The 24755-nt window shown below is 42.2% G+C and overlaps 1 protein-coding gene across 2 annotated transcripts in view; it reads right to left on the minus strand.

The window, feature by feature from the left end:
* The window catches only part of SRGAP1 (SLIT-ROBO Rho GTPase activating protein 1), a 138680-nt gene extending 114602 nt beyond the window's left edge, over window positions 1-24078 (minus strand). For both annotated transcript variants that reach the window (XM_058804456.1, XM_058804455.1), the window contains exon 1: window positions 23908-24078. In XM_058804456.1, the coding sequence (XP_058660439.1) occupies window positions 23908-23974 (67 nt within the window). In that variant the 5' untranslated portion in view covers window positions 23975-24078. The remainder of the gene's footprint in view (window positions 1-23907) is intronic.
* Window positions 24079-24755: the final 677 nt, after the last annotated feature.

Consider the following 24755-nt stretch of genomic DNA (forward strand, 5'->3'; position numbering starts at 1 on the left):
GAGTAGTAATTCCTTACTAAGGAGGAAGAGTTTTCCTCAAGCATCCAAACCTTAATCCTCTCTTTTTTTTTTTTTTTAAGGATATTGCTGTTATCTTAAACCTCAATATAACCTATAGAGTCAGTACAATTTATTTAATACCTTAACACCTGCAGGATAACTAACAGGATAGATTTTCCTTTAATTGCAATGTAAGGCTAAAAAGAAAACACCATGCCCCCAAAACAACACCTAACACCTTAGATCTTTTAACACTTTATAGGGATTTGCTGTTCCATCTTACTTACAGCTGCACTGGAAACCAGACTAAGAAGGTACAACTGGTCCAGATGCACCAGGAACTACCTCCTCAGCAGAGCACACTGCACTTCAAAATTTTTCCACCTACCTTTACTCTTAGAAATCTGACTCTGTGTGCAAAGCCAGAAAACAACATCTTGAAATGAAGCATGGCAAGGACTTGTGTTGACACAACTCACGGACCTGCCTTTAAGATCCTCTACTTGACTCCTGTGCATTTGACAAGGCAAGATCTTGATTTTTTTCTGGATGTGAAGTTAAACTGAAGCTGCAAAGGGAGGATGAAGTGATATTTCTGTTCTGACAGTGACTATGGAAAATCCAAACATTTCTTTTTCAGTATTACTCAAACTGGTAATAAATTAAACCTGACCAGCTCACTAACAGGTTGTCCATAGTTGGTAAGGTCCCAGACCTAACCACAGTCAGCCAAAACTGTGCTTTAATTTAGTCGGCCTTCTTCTGCATATCATGTAGGTGCAGGAGGTGCCAGGGCTGGCTGGCACAGAGGCTGCTGAAGCAGCTGTGGTGGTTCCACCCTGCATTGGAGGCTCCAGGCCATGGGATCACATAATCCCATATCACCCCCACCACTCCCTGCTCCCATTCCTCAGAACTCCACAGTCCATGGGCTGGAGAGGCTGACTGTTTTTGCACAAGGCTTTCAATTTGTGAAAACTGTACTGCTTGGCTCAAGCACATTTATTGCTTATTCTAACAAGCACCTGATACATCAGAAAAAACGGGGAAAAGCTTCTGCCTGGAAAATACACAGCGTAAGTTACACTGACATCATGATAAACACAGACAAGCTATGAGAAAGGAAACCACCCCTCAAACAGGACACAGCTTCCAGGAAATCACTACTGAGAAATTCTAATAATTTACACCATGTTTGTTAAAGAACTTATTTTCATGTAGTATACTGTATGGCAGAAATGGGAAAATAATACAAGATCTGAAACCAAGCAAGGCAGCACAAAGCATGATCACAGAAGCAAGGACACACTGACTGAAGCCATTAAGAACCACTAGTTACAAAAGTGACTCAGCTTTAGGTTAGTGTCAAATTCATTTCAGTTCTTGCACAATCTGAAATTCATCAATATTCATCACTTTCCTGGCAGAAAGTCTCATTCTTTAGATTCCCTAGTTAACAGAATTACCAAGCCAGAAAGAAGTTCAAAGTTTCCTTCTGTGACAGTCAAATCCATCCCTCTGCAAGTGATTTTCATTTTATGGGAAAAATATTCCTTTTTTTTTTTCAGTTCCATCTTTGGCACAGAAGTATTTAATTCTCGTGACTGCAAATTTAAGTACATGACCAGCTTCCCTACCTCTCACATGTAGAAATGTACTCTTCTGCAACTTACATGTGTCTAAGACCTGTCATGTAGCTACAGACTAACAGCCAGATGAAGAAACAAAAACAAACATCCACGTACTCAGAGAGCTATGAAATTCCAAGGGCAAAAGGCAACTCAGAAATTACTCAGGGCCTTAGTAGGATAAAAAACTCCACAGTAGCACAGGAGGCTAACCAATGGATAGCTTCAGTGAAATAAACCACCCCAACATCCCCATACTATGATAATGAAAGTATGATTTCTAATCTGTACTTGGTTATTACTTTGTACTTTGTTATGGGGTGAATTACTCAATTGGTCTCCACAGAAGCTTGATACTTGCCCTCCAGGAAGCATCCATTTCATCGCTGTGGTCACTTGAATTTTAAAGGTTCCTTTGCCACTGGTAAAAGGATCTATCAGAGGCCACAAAGGATCCCATACAATAGGAATCAGGTTTATTGCTTTTTATTGTTCTTTCAGGCAAGAACTGTTTTAATCTCACAAAAACTTTCTTCAGTCTGTTAAAGAACAGGCAAGTCATTGTACAGAGGCTTTCACCCCACCCTGAAAGGAAGAAAAGGTTATTGGAAAATGGCAGTACGAAAATCTGTTCTGTTGAAAGACAAACAAAACAAAAAGCACATTCATACTGACAATGGAAGATTTAAAGATTTATTTACCCACTCCAAAACTATCCATTTTGATAGCATGAGAAGCAAGATATTTGGTACTTGGTTAACTAAGTTAGCTAACTCAGAGAGACAACTGTCCAAACTCCTTCAATGTATATAAGGACACTAACATTTGAGGATTAAACACAGAAATACAGCAATTAGGGCCTCTGATGTTTTTAATGGTGTACAGTCAAAGAGGTTTTCTTCTAACAGAGTCACAAAACAGAAACAAGTCTACTTTAGGAAGCCCACATTTACTGCTGTCACTATTAGACTTCCCAATACAACTATCAACCAAAGAATCAATGAAAATAGTTTGAAAATACCACTCTGCTATTAGCAGTTACTCAGCCAAGGAAAGATCCCTAAGGTTAGGAATAAGAGTAGCATTTCTCAGCATGGAAACTGGTTTGTCAACAACCATTCTTCTCCTGCACAAAACCTCCGACAATGCCAGCTCACAGCAACACTAGCTTCATTTAGTGGCGGGAAAAAAGGCGTCCCTTTGTAGCATCAGTTTTGTGCCCTTTCAATAGCAGCTCTGGCGGTAGATTGGTGTGGACAATCGCACTGACCATCTGTGACTAGGAGACAGTTTGATAGCTGCAAGACTAACGTAGCTTCGGCATCACCACGTCTTGCCCTGCTGAGTCTTTCATACAGCTTTGAAAAACTTAATGAAAATGGATACATTCAAAGCTGAATAAAAAGAGGTCTCAACAGGCTTGACCCTAAACCTGAACAATGAAACTGTAATGCCGGCACCATTGTATCAACACGACAGATGTAGGTCGTGCTAACTTTCATCTATAGCTGTGACTGATAGCTTGCAATTTGCTGACAAGACATCTAGTATCAGTTTTCATTTGGTTTGCAGGCACAAATTTCAAGGGTTCAATTAAAATGGAAGATGCACCTTTTTTTTTAGTTGTTTCTCGCAAATAGTATAGTCAGCATGTGTCACTAACCTAGGGCATTCTTGTACTAAATCCACCCTACAGAATTTATTGTAAAATTACTCAGTGCAAGATTAGTTTAAAAGGTTTATAAAGTTACTGCTTAACCAAAAAGTTAATTCACAAAGACCCGTAGTATCAGCACAGTCTATAGTTTTATATATTTTACAGTTTCATATTTTCCTGGTTTATTTAATTATGTAATCTAAGTTGTATGAAATTTTGTTAATAAGCTCCAGAAATCCATCCGTCATAAATACACATTCACGGCTGGTACAATCTCATCATGTGATCTGTCCCATTTGGATCAAGGTGAAAAACTGATTTATATTGGAGCTAGGGAAGAACAATCAAAAAACCAAAAGCTCCTAAGCTGCACTTGTTACTTGAAGAGTAGTCACAGGAAGATTTATAAGCAATACTCTTGCTGGAGAAGGGCAAGCACAAGCAATCCAGGAGGTCTCTGGAGCACCCTGATAGTGGCCTCCTGACATGGGTGATTAAGGAAAAAATATGAGAAGATGCTCTGTTTGGTCTCATACTTAAAAATCAAAAACAAATGGCCAGGAACGTGAAGGCTGGAGCACTCATGGCTGCAATGACCATGAGATGATGGAATTCAGGATGGTATGAGAAAGGAAGAAAATAAATAGCAGGACAGCAGCCCTGGACCTCTGGAGAGCAGACTCTGGTCTGTTCAGGCACTTGCTATCAGCAGAATAGCTGGTTGGTTTTCAAGGATCACTTCCTCCAAGTTCAAGAATGGTCTGCCCTGGTGAGCAGAACATCAAGCAAGAGTGGCAGGAAGGTTAAATAGATGAACAAGGAGTTCTTGACAAAACTCAAACATAAGAAGGAGGCATATGAGAGGAAGCGCCAGGGATAGGCAGCCCAGGAACTATCCAAGAATGCAGGGAGAAAATCAGGAAAGCCAAAGCCCGTCTGATATTGCATCTGGCTAGGGGCATGAAGGACAACAAGCAGGACTTCTGCAAGTAGATCAACAACAAAAGGACGATGAGGGAAAAATGTGGGACCACTGCTAAATGGAGCAGAGAACATGGTGACTAAGGACAGAGAAAATGCAGAGATGTTCACTGGCACCTTCCCTTTGGACTTGAGCGGCAAAGATTTGGCTTTGGCATTCTCAGGTTCCTGAAACCTATGGGAAAGCCAGGAGCAAGCATGAACTTATCTTTGGTACAAGTGAATTAGTCTAGCAAACACACAAATTGGACATACTTAAGTCCACTAGAACTGATGGAATACATCCATAAATGCTGAGAGATGGTTAACGCCATTACAAGGCAATTCTGGAATACCTTCACAAGGTCATAAGTACCGGGAAAGCTTCCTCAGTACAAGAGAAAAGCAAAGGCAACTCTTATACTCAAGAGAGAAAAGAAAAAAGATCCAGGAACTAAAGTTCAGCCAATTTCACCAGGACCCCAGGGAAGGTGAAAGAGAAAGCAATTCTGGAAATACTTTCCAAACATGTTACGGACAAGAAGGTGATTTCAAATAGTCAGTATACAATTATTAAAGAAAATCAGGATTGACTAACCTGATAACCTTCTACAATTAGATGATTCCCCTGGCAGAGGAGAGAAGAACACAGAATATTGTCTATCTTGATTTTAGTAAGGCTTTCAGCACTGTTCCCCTCCAATATCCTCATGGAAAAACTGATATTAAGTATGAGCTAAAGGAGCAAACACTGGGGTGGACTGAAAGTTGACTGAACTGTCAATCTCAAAGATTTACAATCAGCAGCATGAAGTCCAGCGGGCAGCCAGTGGCATACCCCAGGGGCTGATACTGGGGCCACTACTCTTTTAACATCTTCATTAATGACCTACATGATTGGTCAGAGGACATCCTCAGCAAGCCTACTACTAATACAAAACTGAGAAGAGCATGTTGATACAGCATATGGTTGAATCAACTTCCATTCAAAAGGACCCCATTAGGCTGGAGAAATGGACAGATGTGAACCTCGTAACATTTACCAAAGCAAAGTTCAAAGTTCTGCACCTGCAGGCACCAGTACACAGTACAGGCTGGAAACTGCTTGACAAAAAACAGTCTTAATGAACACCAAGTTAAACATGAGCCCACAAAGTGTCCTTGTGGCAAAGAAAGCCAGCAGCCTGCTAGGCAGCACTAGGAAGGCATTGTCAGCAGGTAGAGGAAGATTTTTTGTCTCTACTCAAAACTGGTAAGATCTCATCTGCACTGTTGTGTCTAGTTCTGGACTGTCCAGTCTAGTGAGGAGTACTTGAGTGAGTTCAGCAAAGAATCACAAAAATGATTAAAAAACAAGAGCACTTTTCATCCTGAAGAAGAACAGATTCTTAACAAAGGATCTTATCAATGAATTAAAATATTTAATGGAGAACAGAGGGAAGGAAGAGAGAAGATGGAGCCAGACTCTTCTCAGCAATGCCAATAGAAAGAACAAGAGGTAACAGACACTACTTGATATTCAGGGGAAAAAAAGACCTTTTTGAATTTCCACTCTCAGATTACTAATACCTCCCTTACATAAAATTACTGTACTGATCCTTGTGACATAGAAGAACCAGTCATGATCAAGTCAGGCAACAGGAAGAGCCATTTAGTAGCACATTCTATAAATGCAACACAATGTCCCTGTCCCTCCTTCCTGGTAAAGAATCCCAAATGCCAGTTGAGGTTGTTTCAAGGAAGGGAGTATAATAGCTTTATTTGGCAAATAAATTACTCATATGGGATGCACTAAAGGGGATGAAAGATGAGGGTAAGGGCAGGAGATTTCAGTAAGTTTCAAGTATACTGCTACTATGAAGTATTCTTTGCACCTCCACAACTCAGATGCTGTTCTGCACTCAAAGTGGAGTTTACCACTCACCCAGTAAAACTAGGTGAAATTTAAGTAAACCAAAAACAAGGTGAAAATTTAGCAAAACTAAAATTTTTCTAGAGCATTCCACAAAATAAAATTTTGAGGAAAGAAGATCACAACAGTTACTTAACATAAAGGGCTCCGCATTTTCTTTCCCAAAGTCCAAGGAAGTCAACAGCTGCTTTCTTCAGAATTTAGCAAAATGGTTAGATTCTTTAAAGGGACATGGATTTTGATCTGAAAAGCGTTCTCCTGACAGGACTGAGCAGAAGGCTGTAAAATACTCAAAGAGATAGGTAATGAGGGAAATGGACTACCTTAAGCCATGCCTGAGAGCTCTTCTATCCAAACAAGGAGCAGAATCAATTGTTTCCCAGACAACAGCAGTCTTTTGTCATTGCTGGATTTGGCATTTAAACTGCAGAGGACAGGCATAAGACACGACCAAATTCACCACCATCATATTTTTGAGCTTTTCCTTTAAAAAACTCATTTAAGACAGATTATTTCATTGCCTCATCACACATAGTAAACTAGTGAACATTAAATAAGCCAGTGCAAAAGAAAGCTTCACACCTGCAAGGCTTCCTCTTACCAGTGTCTGATGGACAGAGGAGACTAGTTTGGAGTTTGTTTGCCAGAGGTAATTTCAAAAACAAATTAAAGAACGCTTGAAGCTACTAGGTATTATTCCTTAAAATTGCCAGTTTTATAATTTATTGCAGGCTGGCAACTTGCTGAGGCTGTAGAGAAGGTTACTGACTTCAAGACCTCAACAACACAAAGAAACATACACTCCAGAACATACCAGAAAAGTTTCATTATCATTCTTTATGCTTAAAGGAAATACTGCACTGTATTTAGGTCACACAAAGTAAGTACAAAGGTGAGTAAGGGAAGAATGCAATTACAATGCATGTACCAACCTAACCCAACATATTAGAACCATGTAAACATTGCTATTAAATTTACATTGCAATAAAGCTATCTCCTGGATGAAAAAAAACAAAGATAGCAAGAAATCCTCAAACCACTGAATAACCTGAAAAACATCTCCTTAATATATCTTGACTCAGATGCTCAGGGACTGGGAGAAGGCAAATCATATTTTAAGTTTCCCAAATAAAAACTACTGGTTTATTGTAAACTCGGCCTTAAATCTGTAAATAGATGTGTTTCTTCCAAACTTCCTTCATCCCTCCATTGTTTTATTTATCTGATTTAATGCAAGTTTTTCTTACACAAAGCAAAAAAGAATGCAGTTGAAACTCCTGTCCTAATTAAAGGCTTCCTTATTCTATTATGAACCTTACTTGACTGCTCAATACTATTGCCCAGAAGAACAATACATATTTAAATCTCTAATCCCCACAAGGGAGGAGAGTCCATTTGGAGTTCTGCAGTAACTATAACAATCTTGCTTGAGGATAAAATACTGTTAAAAAATATGTGTTAATCTAAACTTACTTCCTGACTCTAACAGTTCATACCCTGTAACCACTGATCTTTAAGAATTTGTACACTTACAGTCATGTGCAGCTGCCTCCTGTACCAGTTCATGAGGCTTGACTGTGGAGAGGTGGAAGTACAGACCATTACAAGTCAGAGTTAGATACAGTGCCACAATACACCACAGAATTTGCACTACACCCATGAGACCTTTAGAAACACAAGGGACCTACCTCCACAAACCTGCATCTCTCCAACTCTAGCCCTGGCAATCAGTAGGAAAAAGTCTAGGACAGCAGCTTTCACACAGGCTATAGATTTTGCACTTAAAGATAAAAGTGATCAAGAACTTAATTTTACTCAGATGTAAAATTTCATTTTCCATTTTGGATGATTGTAGACAATCTGCAAACATAAGCCTGCAGCTAACTGAGCCGCTAACTGCAGGATGGTAAAGAATCACAATACCAATGTCACTTATAAACTCCATCAGTGAGAGCCACTTGCTGAACACCTCATCTTGTTAGAAATTTGCAGATGACTATTGAAATGGTGATGTTCAGTTCTTTTTGGGGATGTAATATAACCCAAGAGGCTCCCAAGGGAAATGATTTGCAGCTCTTCATTCATCTTCTGACCACGCATATTACCATCCTACACATAATTTCAAGTACAATCATGATGCAGGCAAGTGTGCATTCAGGAGTGGGACAGCATCTGCAACCAGTCCCCAGTTCTGTAATGTGGTACACACACCCCTAATTATGTGATATGCATTTCAGGTCAGAAGACAACAGTATAGCTAGTCACAACAGAGGAATGGCATGTATGTTTGTGAGGAAGTACAGTAGAAAGTAAGATTTTGGTTATTAAAAAAACCCAACCAACCAGCCAACCAAGCAACAAAAAAAAACCCACCCACACAAAACCCTTGTAGTGATAACTAGGTCCACAGCTTGCCCCAGAATCCACCTGGATCAGTTCTCTGATGGAGGTGATTCTGATAGCCAGGATCTGGTCTAGGTTGGCTATGTTTGCTCAAGGCTACAGAGAATCATCACAATGCATTCAAGGACTTGCATTACAGGCAACAAAAGTCATCACTTTCTTGTTAGTGCTCTGTATTTCATATATACACACAGGCCCATCACAGTCAGCAATGCAATTCTATCATCAAGATACCTTTCTTATAACAATGTTCAGAGAAATACATAATTTAGGGAATGAACAATATATACCTGTATAGCAATTCAGTAAACTTATCTGAAATATGAACTCAAAGCTTTTTAATATTAACACAACTTTTGTTCATGAGGCAAAAAATAAAATAATTCTTGTTGTTCAATATTCTATGGAACCTTCATTCCTTCAATATTGCAATGTCAAGGCTAAACATATTAATAGGGTCATAAATATTCAGATTATGTAATAAAGACAGTGAAAGCAGATGATAAAATGCTGTTAACATTCATTTACAGCAGCTGGGAAGGCCCTGCTAAATGTTGCTTTACATAACAGGTCATGACGCTCTGCCTGCATTAAGCTTTCTGATCACTCTTCCTTTATCTGCTATGATTTTGAACACAATACGAGACAGCACAGACTAACCAATGGATTTAGGAGCCCTTTCAAGCACACCACCATTTCAAAGGTTTAAAAGATTAAAACATCAAAAAGAGCCTTGTGGTTACTATGTTTGTGCTTTTGCATTTTATAGTGCAGACATGAAAGTGACATTCACATCATTCTCCATTACCTCCACAATTCAGTGCCTTCAATAAATTTTAGAAGTGACTTTATTTTATTGTGCCATGCTTTAGTTTAGCCATTTGCAAAAAAGGAAGTAACAGTCAGTAACTTGAAAACATCACTGCTACCATTTTCACAAGGCATCTTGAGTACTACTGAAACATTCTGTAATGTATGCATAATCCCGTCTACAACCTACGCTGATTATATTTTATGAATTGCATCTGATTCAAGTGACAGTTATTGCTTTGCTTCAGTATATTCTGCATTACATTTCCTTTGTTTCAGAGCAGTCTCTCCTACACTTAAGAAGTCAGGATTCCAAATGCATGGATCAGATCCTGCAAGTTCTCAGGCAAGTATCAGCCAGACACATTGACTGCAGGGCTAGGTCTGAATGTCCTACTACAAAAATGATGACTCACAGTTGGATTCGTTTGGCACATTCCCATGCCAAAATTAAGCCAAATTCTTCAGACATTATGGAGATTAGTAGCCCTAGGAAGGTTAAGAGCTCTAGTCAGGTCAACAAATTGATGTGTGTGAAGTAAGCAATGCTGTCCTAACAGGACACATAGCAACTATTCAGTGCACTGAATGCATTCAAAGCCTATTCCATTAACTGACTGAAATTTTACTGCAGTGGGTCTCGAGCTCTTCCTGTAGCCAAGGCACATTAGAAAGCACTGATGTGTCTTTACACAACTGAGAAGTTTCCTCAGCACCTACCAGTGCCAGCTCCACACCATCCACATGCAGCACTGCTTCAGCAAAGCACACCTCATTGCTTAGGAAACCACCTAAATACCAGATCTGGGCAAAAATATTACCCATTATAGGAAAAATAAATTCCTAAAGAGAAATACCAGTTTGTTTCATCAATACTCATTTAATGCTGTGAACAAGGAACTTGGTACTCCATTTTTGATTCAAGTACAGCTACCTTCACCATACTTAAGGAGACACTTGTCAGTCTGTTCAGTCACCTGGAATTAAGATATCTCCTCACTTTAAATCCTCTTGCTTAAGTTAGAGCAGAGTCTTAACCCTGATGTAGGGGAGGCTGAAAGCTTTCGCTTTTTCTTCACTAAGTCAGGTTTGTTTGCACAAGAACTATACGAGAGGTATGTCTTCCCAAAATCACAGACTCTTCAGATGAGATTCAAAGGGGTTTCCAAGGTTATAAACACACTGTAATAGGAATAATGGCCTGTATGATCCTAGTAACAGGTCTGAATCCCCACTGCACTACACATGGTTGAAGTTGTAACCTAAGAAGCTCTTTTCCAGAGCATCTTGCTACAGACCTATGCATAAGATGGAGTTTTCAGTGATCATAACTAATCCCATGATCTCCCACACTATTGATAGTTAACAAACTGAGAAAAAAAGTAATTCCAGAGATGGAAGTAAAAAAAGCAATTAAATTAAATCTATTTCCAAATATCTTAACACGAACATTGCTAAGCAAGTCCAAAGCCATATAATGCAAACGTGTGCTTTCCAAGTCAGATATTACAACTAAAAAAGCAATAGATTACATGTAAATAGGGAACTAAAATTTCTATTAAGTCTTCATATATATGCTATCTCCTTACAGTATCTTCAATACACTTATAAGAATACTCTTATTCAGTAGGAAGTGCTACTGATTCATGATGCATTAGCTATTCATTTAACCCAAAAGTCAATTACAATTAAAAAAAATCATCACATGAATAGTTACATAAATTATCAGATAACTGAATGGAGTACAGAACAGAACTAAGAACAAATTGTCCTTTCTAATGCAAAACATATCACTCCACAAGTTCAGAAGCATACCTGTAGGGTCGTCTTAAATCCACATTTAAATTAAGTGGCAAAAGAACTCAGACATTTCCATGCCTGATTCTCAGCTATGGCATTTTGCATACAGCTGTTCAAACAACCCGACCTCACCACATATAGCTGTAGCAGTAGAAGTAAAGAATAACCCCATTAATACACCAAAGTAAAGCCCCAAATCAGTAACAAGTAGCTTGGCTTCTTGAAGGACTGCCTGCTGCCTTGCAAAACAGCTCTGCAAAGGAAATAACCCGATCAGCTATCATGACTGATAAAGAGTTCTTCATTTTTCCTCCTTAGAGCTATGTTAATGCACAGTAATCATTCATCTCTAGTTGCTAAACCCCAAAACATTCACTGTTATTTGATTAAAACCTGCAGGTTTGCCTTGGTAATATTTGCAGACCAACTGACCTTCTTTCCTCCTTAAACATCAGCTGAAGTAATTTTTCTGCCCCCCAAAAAAACCCTCAAACCCCACACAAAACAAAACCCCCTACCCCTACTCTTCACAGGTATGAAATAAATCAGGAATATTGGCTTAGTAAGTTTCTGGTGGCTGCAAAAAAAAAAAAAAAAAAAAAAAAAAGCTGTTTGTGAATCTGCAGCTCAGGCACCCGGGGACCAGAATTGCCATGGGACAGAGGACTGACTGCTGTATGGAGGGAGTGCTGCAGAAAGCAAAGGTTCAAGCAAGCAGACATTCATCTGTGACCCCTTAAAATAACTCTGAGCAAACGGTTACTTCACAGATTATCTGCAAAACTAGAGACAAACTACCAAAAATTGGTGCAAATCCTGTAAGGGCTTTAAGATTAAAAATCATTACAAAGGAAAGAGCTGTGTTTTTTTCTGTATACTGTGATAAATAAATAAGGTAGCCTCTGAACACTCTGCCCTCCAGATTAATAAAGTAAGTATTCTTAATTTAGAATGGTCATGTAATTATCTCAATTCTACAGTCCTCCTCCTTTTCCATTTCTTTAAAAAAGCAGAGCAGGAACACACTCTTGCTGGAATGCATAGAGAACCCTATCTCTATGGTGCCTGCTCTAACTACCAGGCAATGGATTCATAATCACCCTGTAAATAATTAAATATTCATTAAGTCTGGGAAAGAGCTTGAGAGCTTCAATAAACAAGAAACCAGGGAGACTTGTCCAAGAATACTCAGCTCCTTAGTTCTCAGAGCAATCATTTGCAAGGTGGGAGATCTGTACTCAAGACTCAATTTTGAATAAGATTGAGGCAGCAAAATATGGAACTGAACTCCTCACACAAATGCTCTGATCCCTAGGAAGGATGCACTGATCTGATTCCTGATGCCACAATTTCATACATATTCTCACATGGCTCAGCAGAAAAAGCAACATTTTTAGGTCTACTCTGGTGGCAACTCAGATGACATCAACATGGATGAGGATGGCACTTTGCCAGCTGCAGGCAAGGCAGTTTCTGGTCTATAAACATTAGAGATGCTGCATTTCAAACTATACTACAGAATAAACATGTAGGCCAGTATGTGCAATCACACAAACATACCAACACCTCAGAAGCAAGGCAGCAACTAAACTGAATGTGGCATCTGAAAGGCAAACACAAGCTCGAGCTCTTTTATTAATTTCATCCCATGGGATATTTTACACCCTAAGTCTCTTTGAGCCCCCAAGGAAGACTGAAAACTGTTACTGTAGCCTGAAAGTCTGTCTTCTTAGGCCTGAGCAGAGACTCCAGTAGCCCCCTGCCCACAATTACAGAGGCCATCTTGGAACCACCAGGGAACAACACAGAGCTGTATTGAACTGTCAAGCAGGCCACTATCAAGGCACGTGCTTGCAATTTCATTGAACAATCCTTCTCAACACCCATACCCTCTCACCAGCAACCCACTAGTTGGCTTCTCAGGGATTATATTTTGGAGGAATTACACTTTGACTCTTATTTCCATCGATTTTTATCCCTTTTGATATGTAAAAGAGGGTTCTTCTTGCTCAATATTATGGTTGTCCAGAAAGGTTTCCCAGAGATGTGAGTCTCTCCTCAGTGCTTAGACAGATCATGCAGCAGAACCTCCTTGAAGTTATGCTAAGGCAGGCGGAAAATACTGTGGCGGGTGAACATGACTTTATAAGGGCAAACTGTGCCTGAGAAACTTGGTGGCCTTCTGTAATGCAGGTTACAGCGCTAGAGGATAAGGGAAGAGCAATGTGTCACGCACCTTGGCTTGTGTAAAGCACTTGATGCTACCCCACACGACATCCTTGTCTCTAACCTGCAGCCACGTGGATTTGACAGATGGACCACTTGGTCAACAAGGAATTGGCTGGATAGTCTCACTCAAAGAGTTGTGGCCAACAGCTCGACAGCCAAATGGAAACCAGTGGTGTTGAGTGGTGCTCCTCAGGGGTTAATATTGGGAGCAGGGCATTTTGACATCTTTACTGGTGACACGGAAATATAGGATTGAATGCACTCTCAGTAAGTTTGAGAATGACACCAAGCTGTGTGGTGTGGTTGACGTGCTGGAAGTGATGGCATCTAGAGGCACCTAGATTGGCCCGAAAGGTGGGCCCCTGAAAACCTCGTGAAGTTCAACAAGGCCAAGTGTAAGGTCCTGTATGTAGGTCAGGATTATCCTAAGGACAAATACAGGTTGAGCAGAAAATGGACTGAGAGCAACCCTGAGAAGGACTTGGGCATGTTGGTTGACAAGAAACTCAACATGCTCTGGCATTGTGTGTTTGCAGCCCAGAACAGCAAACACATCCTGGGCTACGTCAAGAGGAACACAGCCAGTGAGCCAAGGGAGGTGTTGCTTCCCCTCTGCTCTGGTGAGACCTCACCTGGAGGGCTGCATCCTGCTCTAGGGCCACCAACATAAGAAGGATGAGGATCTGCTGGAGCAAGTCCAGAGCAGGGCTATGAATACGATCAAGGATCTGGAGCACCTCTCCTATGAGGACAGCCTGAGAGAGTTGGAGCTGTACAGCCTGAAGAACAGAAGGCTCAGGGGAGACCTAGGGCAGCATCCCAGTACCTAAAGGGAACAAGAGAGCTGGACAGAGAATTTTTAGAAAGGCATAAAAGAACTGGTAATGGCTTTGAACTGAAAGAAAGTAGCTTTAGATTAGATATAAGGAAGAAAATCTTTACTGTAAGAGTGGTGAGGCTTTTTTTTCTCATTAAGGCCACACGACCAAGTTCACAAGGCATAGTCTATTGCACCATCCCACAGGTAAAGTGGGAATATTGCTTATGAAGCAGAGAATATGACCCACAACTACACTACCATGGCATCAGAAGTGGCTGGCAATTACAGGATTACAATACAGTCCACAATAATCCGATGAGCTCGGCTGCAGATGCAATAGACTGCTCATCACAGGCTGCTGGGGAAGAAGTGATGCCAGGCATGCACAACAGTGCTCACTGCCACCAGGCTCCCCCACAGCACCCTGGCAGGAGAGGAGAGAGCACCTAGCAGGTGTGGACTTGCTACCTGCACTCGGTTCCCTCATCTGTTCTGCACAGGGGAACCTTCTCCCACTCCACACATGGTTGTGATTTTAATGCTGAAGTATCTGAGCAGATTAACAATTGGATTCTATTTTCTGTCATTACATTAAGAATCTCACTAATTTTATGCACTGCACTGTTACTTGGAAATTAGGAAGGCACAAATAAAGACAGCCCAAGAAAAGGTACATAATACAAAGAACCCTCTTACATTGGTCTTAACCTCAAGTAATCTGCTAGGCAGTAAGCACAGCATAGTTGTCAAGTTCTTAAACATACTGGTTATCCATTTGCCAACACACACAAAAGCTAGCTTTCTGCTACACAGCTGGTTCCTCAAGAAACTAGTATTATTTAAGCCAAGAATGCAGACACCAATTTGCAAAATACACAAGGCATCTATGGACAAGAGTTTATACACTTTCATTTCTACTCATTGGCAAATCAGTGATTTGCAAGAGGTAGAGCTTGCTGCGCTGTCTAACCACTTAGCAACCTTGGTGTGGTAAGAATCCTATGATAAGGGTTAAGAACTTTTTCTTTTTAGCATGCCTTTTGAGCACCTGCAGAAATACTCTCAAAGAAATAAAAGTAACTTTATGCCTAGCAATTTAGTCACTGCAACTGGTCACAGAGACTAGTATTGAAGCATATGACAAAAGCCACCTCCCCTTTTATAGGGTGTTTTTTCTTGGTTTTAGTAGCACAAGCATCATCCTGATCTATATTTTAAAAATTCAATTAAGTAACTTGCAATCATTTTAATTTCTCCATTTTTGTGTAAAGCAGTAACTTAATTGATGAATTAGAAAGTTTCAGTTGAGATGCCTGCTCATCTTGGTACGGAATGAACATTTATTTTATCTTGCCTCGGACCTGATGCTTTAGATTGTTTATCCTCTCTCTGCTTAAAAAAGAATCAGGGGGAAAAGCAGTGAACAGCAAGGTTTGAAAAAAAACACGCTGTCGAAAGAACAGAGTCATACAAGAGCTATCACTGAATCTTATTAGACTTCTGGTGTACTCTGTACTTTGTAAACATGAACAGATTCCTCTGATTTTCAGGAAGCAGATACTCTGGAACTGGCTAAAACAGCAGAGGCTGCTTTCTTTTCCCATATGAAAGAATGTACACTGCAAAGTGAAAGGGGATCAGCATGTCTCCTTATTTAGTTTTACACACTGAGAAAATCCAAAAGCGTGCACCACTCTGTTTATGACATGCAGGAAGAAACATGAGCATCTCAAAAACTCCCCACAAAAGACAGCACCAACAAACTGCCAGAAGATTTTACATGCTGAGTAATTCGGATGAGTAAGCACTGAGTCAGTGAAGGAGTCTGGATAGTTTACATGAATCTCTAGTCAGTTTTGTTTCCCACAACAGCTAATTATGTAAAGGGTTACAATCATTACTTCCTGGAAGTCATCATCCGGTAAGCCAGCTGCATTTGCTTTTTATTCCCAATATAGCTAACAAGAAATACTGCACCATAAGTGTTCTAATTACACTTTTTGTAACTTCTATTTTACAACAAAAAATAACCACTTAGGTCTAGCATATTTCAAGAATGTTTTGGTTAATATGCTAATACAACTCCCTTGCCTGCTTGTCAGCACTTCTGCATCTATAAAGCAAAGTCTCAGGACGTTGCAACTGAAACTAAAGCATGTTTTATTGGTCAATAATAGATAAAAAAAGTTAACAGGAATATTCTAACTGGTGAATCCATGATCACACTTTTAAGCAAGTTCTACTGAACTTTTTGAGAAAAATAGACAAAGAAAAAATATTTCTTCCTTCTCACCACCTTAATTAAAAGCAAGCCCCCCAGATGCTATGATCAAGGTAAACACAGATAAAGAACCTTAGGAGAGACTTCATTAAAGACAGATCAACAGCACTGTCCTGCACTGGATAGAGTTTGGAGTAAATAACACAGACCATCTTAAATTTATTTCACAGATATTATTATTAAAGAGTCAAATCATAAAGCATATGTTTTATCCACACCATTTTCTTAGAGCATGTCATAGGTTTTCCCTTCCTACCTGCAACATCTACCCCATTACCATGCATCTGAAGCTGGGATTATTTTATTGTGCCAAGTATGAACTACACCAAGCATTTACACCTTCCAGAGAAGACAGGAGAATAACAAGAAGTCACAGCCATGCCCACATACAGGAAACAGGACATCAGATTTGCTTGGGGTTATTTCCAAAATGCTCTTCATTTTTCATAATGACATTACATCTCAATCTCAGGACTTATCAGTCACCTCCAGGTAAAATTCAGGTTTCCAGCAGGTTGTACAATGCAAGACTGAATATTGCATCTTGAAATTCATACAGGTATATGCCTGAGAAATAGTGACAGAAGAGAAAAAATGAGAGGTAAGGAGCTCTTGAAGAGATCTTCCTTGATCAGTTACAAAACTGAAATTAACTGAAAACGGCTTGAGAATATGAGTGCTTTGCCTGGACAAGATGGCTTAGTGGGCAGAGCATAGGTAACACACCTTTAGCCTCCCAGGTGGCTGTAACTAACCTGTACACATGTCAATGTCTACAAGAAGATGACTTCCAGAAGTTGGAGAAAACAGTAGATTCCAGAGGAAGTAGTGCCTCAGGATTATGGCTCCATTACAACAGATCAAAGTGAATTGTTTGTCTTAGAGCATTCCCACAGGACCAAGCCACCACACAAACTGCCAGAACAGCCTGCAGTTGTTTAAGTCTTGGAAACAAAGGAAAAAGCAGTGATAACCAACTCCTTCAGTTTTGGCGCCAGATATAGCCTTCATAATGTAAAAGATACACAGCAAGCAGTCTTCCTGTGCAGACAGCTCTGTCTCTTACTCAAGACATGGACCCATGCTCTCAGCAATGGCCTTCTGTCCTTCATCCCAATATCTGCTACTGCAGAGCCCACCAGCCTCATCCCTGTTACTGGTACACAAGCAGCAATGCCAGTCATTGCACCCTCAACCTCTGCCTCCAATTTTCAGCTGTTGCTCTTCTTCCACATCCATATGTATATACCTACACACATACTCCCACAATCTCCTGAACATCAGGGAGTGTGGCACAATGCCCAAGAGACAAAAAGTGGGGAAAGAAAAGATGCAATAACTTCAGGAACAAGAGGCCATTCATGACTCGCAGCTCCCAGACTGAGCAGCACAGCACAAGGTCAGCCAGCCTTGCCCCAGAGATGGGCAGCACTCGATCACATCAGCCCACACAGCTCACAGCATGGGGCAGATCCCTGGAAGGGTCATCCATACATGGCAGGCTGGGAGAAGCACTCCCAGAGGAAATGCTGCCTAAGACTAAACCCTGCAGGAAGCAGAGGCAGCAGCACCCCAAGCACAGGCAGCCCTGCTACACATTTAGCCTAATCACTCACACACAAACAAACCCCCACACTCCAAAGCCTACTTTGCCCTGTGAAAGCCAGCAGTAAGAGTAGATTAGACTCTAATAGGGATTAATACAAGTCAAGGTAGCAGCAATTTCCACTAGGGAGACCACAAAGGTTAGACGTGGGATAGCATGACAGGTAGATGTAGGAAGGGTTGGGAAAAAAAAGGTAAAAGGAAGAACAAGTAACACAGCAGAAGCTTGCATTGACACCTGCTGGCTCTGTTTTTGCTCTTCCTCGTGTCCATCCCTGCCCAAAGCAGAGATGAGACACGCTGCACTGTCAAGTCATGGTCAGTGATTTCTAACAGGCTGTGTAATGGTCAGGAGCAGATTTCTTATCCAATCTCAACAGCACTGACCCACTTTCTTCCAGCACTACCATCCATCACCTCTGACTGACAAGGAGTCCAGTTTTAACAGAAGGCAAAACCTAACACAAGTCTGAAGCAGAAAATGGAAAGAAATTTGGATCCCATTCTGTCTTACTGCAGCCACTTCAAAGCTATGTTTAATTTTATTAGCAACTAGAACTCCAGTTCATAAAAAGGTGACCAATAAATGATGATGGCAGGAAATTAAGTGACCTTAGCATGATTTAGAACATTGCTCTGCAACAGCAAAACTGCTCATAAGGTATGCTTGGAAAAAAAAAAAAGCCCCAAAGAAGTGATCATAAAAAGTTTCCAAATTGCTTCAGAGTCAGAGGCAAGTTAAAACTTCATGCTAGAGACTAACAAAAATGTGTATCGACAAAACACATGCATTAAATATGCCTTATGAGTGCCATACTGCCAGAAAGAAACACTGTTCAGACAATCCATTCACTGCCTACCTTTTAAAGTGTGCTATAGTAATCAAGACTTTATTCACCTTTAAATTCAAGTAAAATAATGTCGTTTCACTGTGCTGCAGGAACACAGCAGCTACAGTGTGTGGTCAAACCAAGAAAAAAAAGAAGTGTACTTTCCTGACTCTTTGTCATATTTTCAAAAAGGCATGAAGAAAAGGTGGGAGGTTTTTTCTTTAATTATATAGAAAGACTAAGAAGCCAAAGCCTCTGAAGTTCCTGAGTCATGACCTTTGGGAAGCAGGCATTTTGCAGGGCTCCCCCACAACCCAAATACTTTGGTACACAGCATAGTAATAAACCAAGTTCCTTAGTTTTCATTCCAAGAAAGCTGTGGAAGTCTAAGAATACTGAATATGTTGGTTAACTAAAAAAAAAAAAAAAAAAAGAAAAAAGAACAAGACAAAACCCAAAACCAACCAAAAAACTGTTCTGTTTACGACTGAACTGTCTTTACTTGCAGATACCCCTTTCAATTGCATAGTCAACTACAAACCCAATAACCTTTGCCTGGACAAACTCATTAACATTTACCTGGACAACTGGTGTTTGTACTCTGAAAGGAAGGATCAGAGAGCTGGGAGAAAATGGTGGGGGAAAAGATAAGGAACATCATTAGACAATATAACTCCAACTGGAAAATAGCATGGAGAACAATATCCTTTCTGTATCAGACAAAGTCCTGTGTGTGGTCAAGTTCTTTGACCAGAAAAACTTCTGCTAAACCACACTTGATAAACTTGAACTTTTAAAACTGGCATCTATTCATCGGATTTTTTTAAACAAACCTCAAGAATTCTGGCATCATCCAAGGTACCAAATGTCTCATTACAAAGACTTCATTCAAAATAGCTATCAGTTTACTAAAACAACAGCCCAATTTGTACTTCAGAACTCAGCCTTTTCTCAGAGAGGCTTCTGTTATTGTTTTAATGTGAAGCTGAAATTCAGTTTCACAATTCAGAATTATAATTTTCCATAAAAATTAGTTACGGAATGTAATACAGACTACTACCAAGTTCTTTCTGATGAAAAATAGGAGTATTTTGTTCTGAAGAAGGCCATGCAAATATTGATCTTGGGGAACTGCTGCAAACTGCTTTTGGGCTTGCATTTCCACTAGGTCAATTCCAACTGAAAAATTAAGGTGGAAAAAAGGAGGGATCTAAGCAGCTCTTCCTCAGCCCATTTCAGTTGGAGATGCAGTAGTGTAAGAAGGCTGAGACTTAAACTGCAATGATTCTCAACAGTTCACACCATAAGGAGGATCTCTCTGAAGAGACAGGCCAGATAATTAGGCAGTACAATGCTTACCTAGTCAAAGCACATTTCTCCTGCCCGTGGAAGGCCTGTTGCAAGTCCTAAGAAGGCAAACATGCCAGCTTAACATGAAAGATCGAAAAGCTCTGGAGCAGTATATCCCTAATCCTCTTGCTCCTACGAGAGACTTATTTTTCAGAAGGATAAATTTCCGAAGGGAACCAGGTATTCAAGATCTTACCAGCTCACCCTTTACCATCTCAAGACACCCACTCACAGACATCAGAGGATGCTCCAATATTTCTTCACTAGTGTGAATTGCTCAGTAACTTTATCAATAGACACTACTTGACATTATCAGCAGTACCAAGGAGCACTAGTCCTCAGAACACAAAATGTAAGATAGGCTACTGCTGACTATAAATTTAATAGGGTCATACAGCAGAAATTTAATACTTGGCTCATAACTATACCACCAGTCTGTTGCTCATCTAAAAAGTATTCCTTCCACTTTCTAGCTCTAGTTGTATCTCCCACCTCAGCTGCAAGGTTGGCAAAACTATCTCTAATGACTTCAGAGTGCAAATAAAATTACCTCAATCTTCAGAAAAACACAGATACAACTTATACTGTGGATGACCAAGAATATTTTATTCGTTGTGTTACTTTCCAGGCGCCTTTATGCCTAAAAAGTAAGGTACCCATGCCATCATAATATTATTACATCCCCCAAAACCATACGTATAGGTATCCAGCTGGACAGATCTGACTTCAGTATTAAAACATCCTTAAGAAATATTCTTCTGCTTTCTATACAATATGCAGGGAAGTAAACACACTTACCTTATTGATTCAACTGGGACAGTTCTTGACAGAAGGTAGACTGAAGAACAGGGATGTTGCAAAAAAAGGTGCAATAAAATACTCTGCCCAACAAGTCAGAAGTACCTTGTTTACTTCAGTTTGACAAACATTTACAGACTTTCTGCTGCTCCTGCATGACCTCTACTAAAGCAATAGACAATCTAGTGATACTGCTAAAAATCGAAGGAGAAGATGTCAGTTTACACCACTCAGGAACCAGGCACAACAATTAATATCTGTTACTCCTTCCTATTTGAGGAGTTAAGAGTAGAAAAGCTATGTGAAGAATGGCACTACCAAATCCTCATTTCCAAATATGGCACCATACACATACCCTACAGGGCATGTACAGGGCAGGCCCCTCTTCCTTCAGTATTAATATTCAGACAATCTCAGGGCAGGATTTCCAGCTGCACCCACCAGCGGCGTGGTTTCTGCAGCACCAACGCAGATGCTCAGCGAGCCGGGCTCAGTGCAATCTCACCCCAAGGTACAGGAGAGCTGCTGCACTCCTGTGCACACGCCTGTCCAGAGGACCTCAAAGGGCCAGTCTGCTGCCCAGCTGCCCACATCCTTCAGCAACTACACACATCAGCAGTGAGAAATCAGCTAGCCATTGCAAACACCAGAAATCACAGGCAGCAAAAGCAATTTGGCCACACCCTTTCTCCTAACCTAATATAAGAAATTCCAAGCAGTATATAGGGATCTGACTTTCCTGAATTTACATTCCTTTAAAGCTATCTTGCTGGCTAATTAGGGCTGATTTCTTAGGCCTTGAACCCTCAATATCAAAAAGATTTTCAAGGTATCACACAGTGGTATCACTGCTTTTTTATACTATCACAGCTGGCGTCAAGCAGAATTATATCTTAGCACAGACAGTTCTTGACATCTGAAATACAATTCTAGCGATGCTGGTTGAAGAAAAAGCATCTAGCCCAGCATACCTTTTTAAACAGCTGCTGATCAACAATTCCAGCAAGACACTTGGGTGGGACCAGACTGCACACACCCCAGATCACCACAAAGAAGCAAAGAAGTTAAAAATCCTATTAAGCTATATTTACAAATGCCACCTCCCTCTGCAATTATGATGGAGGACCATGACACCAAAGGAGAGCAAGGTTTATCAACAGAACTTCATGCCTTCATCTTTAGTGTCTTTTGAAACGATACAATAGATGTAGCTGAAGGGCATGGCATTTTTTCTTCATTATTCAAAAGAAAAGACTGGCATATATAGCAACTAGCTGCAGATAATAAAGGCTGAGCCTTTAACAATCAAGTTAGGAGGAGGCAAAGAACAGTCTGCACACTGTGCAATGAGCTTAAGATCTCAAACATTTTTTATGCTCACTGACCAAGACAAATCTGCACCATGTCCACAGAGAGGAAAAAGCGCCAACCCTTCAAGGGCTCAATGGCAGTGAATACAGCAGCTATGTGAGAACTGTCTTGGCCCTGCCCATGTCAGACAGACACTTGAAGCATGCCCCACCTGCCAGCTCAGACCCCTCACTGCCCACCTATTTGGCAGATCTCTTATTTTAAGTATAGATCCTTTCTTGGACACAAAATGACTTTTGATAGTAACAGGTATTTTTCACAAAAAGTTAAGCTTAAGAAGAAAAAAAATCAAGAACTACCTCTTTACTTTTAAGAGGAAAAACTCCAACAGAAGGACAAGCATTGCCTTGAAAAATTGATGTCACAGGATCAAGTGAGAGAGAAATATATTGTGCAAGTACACAAAGTCAATAAATCTTTCAACAGCTGAGGAGTGGTCCCTCCCACCCTGTTCCAGACGCCTCCTAGGGAAGGTCCCCAGCCCATGCCCTGTGGAGCAGGAAGGCTGTTCCTGAAGCCCACGGACCTGCATGAGGACATGCTCCATCTCTGCACATCGCAGACTGTGGGCAGCATCGAGGAGGGAACACCCTACCGATGTGAAGAGCACACCAGCATCATTTTAAAAAGCAGAGTTCAGATGTTGCATAGCTTTTTAAATGCCGTGTTTCACGGTCACATCCATCCCTGGATTTATTGCAATTTATATATTATGCAATATTTTCCCCGACAGCACTCAGAAGGATGCGCACCAAGAGACCCACACCCCACTGCCATGGCGCTACTCTCCCCATCTCTGTTCCACCCAAGACACTGCCAGAAGGAAAACGCCAGGCGAGGAAACTCGAGGGGTCTGGAAGCGCTGCTGGCTCAAGCCAGGATCTGCCGGCGCTGTCCTTGGCACAATAGTTGGATGCGATACAGCGGGCGATGCGAGGCTGAAATACTTCCTGGGATGGCTGAATGGGCTCATTCAATAGTCAAGGGTAATTCTTTATTAGCCATCTTCTACAGCCCAGCACAGAAACTACAGCCCTGAGGCGAGGGTGGGAGACACCAGCCATGTGCCTCAAGAAAGGGGTATGGCTTAGCATTGTCTCTCGCCTCAGTAATTGACAAGCTTTTTTTCTTTTTTTGTCCTCCCTTTCCCCTTCCCTCCCCCCCGGGCGTTACCGAAGCCGGCGGAGGAAGGGAAGGTGCCCGGCCGGGGCCGGGCTGTGGAAGAGCCGCCGCAGCTGCCGTCCGGCCCGGCCCCTCGGACCCACCGGCGCCGCTCGGAGCGCTGAGGGGGAAAAGCCTCCGCCGCCCTCTCGCCGCTCCCTCCCGCCCCGAAGTTCGAGCAACTGGGACCGGCCGGCCCACCGGCGCTGGCGGCTCGGCCGGCAGCCGGGGAAAGGGGCCGGCAGGACGCCCGGCCCCCGCGGCGCTTTCCCCGCTACCTCCCCGCGCTTACCTTTCACTTGACTTTCATACTCCGCTATAATCTCTTTGTCCTTTTTGAATCTGCTCGGGGTTGACATTATCCACTCGCTTCTTCTGCCTCTCCGCCCCGTTCTAAATTATTATCACTAATTGTTCTTGTTTATCTGGAGGTGCTCCCAAGTTGTGTCAGGCGGCCGCAAGCCCGAGCGAGCCGGGGAGGCGGCGGGCGCTGGCCCCGCGGGAGCGCCGCCGGCACCGGAGGCGGTGAGGCGAGGAGCAGCGATCAGACTAACCCCGGCGCAGGCACCATCGCCTCCCGGCACCGCCGCCGGCAGCAACGCGGTCCGCGGCCCGGGGCCGCCGCAGGGCGGGGCGGCGGAGCAGCGGCCGCGGGGCACTCTCTTCCACTAGGCGAGGGCGGGGGCCCGGCGGCTGCGCCCCACCATTGTTATCTGTCCGCACGCACCCGGGAGAGGGGAAGGGAAGCAGGGAGAGAGCGGTGAGCGGGAGGCAGGCGGCCGCGCTCGGTCCGTACGCCAGAGACACTGGTCACTGCTGCCGCCGCGCTCGCCTGGCTGAGAACTCGGGGCCGGCGCCCCGCCGTGACTAACCCCGGGCGGCAGCACCGCGGCGCATGTCCCAACCTCGCGGAGCGAGCAGTCGCCGACTCGGGGCGGCTCCCCCGCCGCGCCCTGGAGAGGTGTCTCCAGGAATAAACTTCTCCCCGCCCTCCCACCACTGTCTCCTCCCTTCCTGCCTGCCCGCCCGCCTCCGGTCCTTGCTCGCCTTGTCCGCCCGCTCCGCCTCCCCCGCCCCGCCGGCAGCCGCTCACCGCCCCGGGCCGGACCCGTGGGTGCAGCGCCCGCTTGCCCGGCCGGC

The sequence above is a fragment of the Ammospiza caudacuta genome, chromosome 5 (assembly GCF_027887145.1).
Source record: "Ammospiza caudacuta isolate bAmmCau1 chromosome 5, bAmmCau1.pri, whole genome shotgun sequence".
In the NCBI taxonomy this organism is placed as follows: Eukaryota; Metazoa; Chordata; class Aves; order Passeriformes; family Passerellidae; genus Ammospiza; species Ammospiza caudacuta.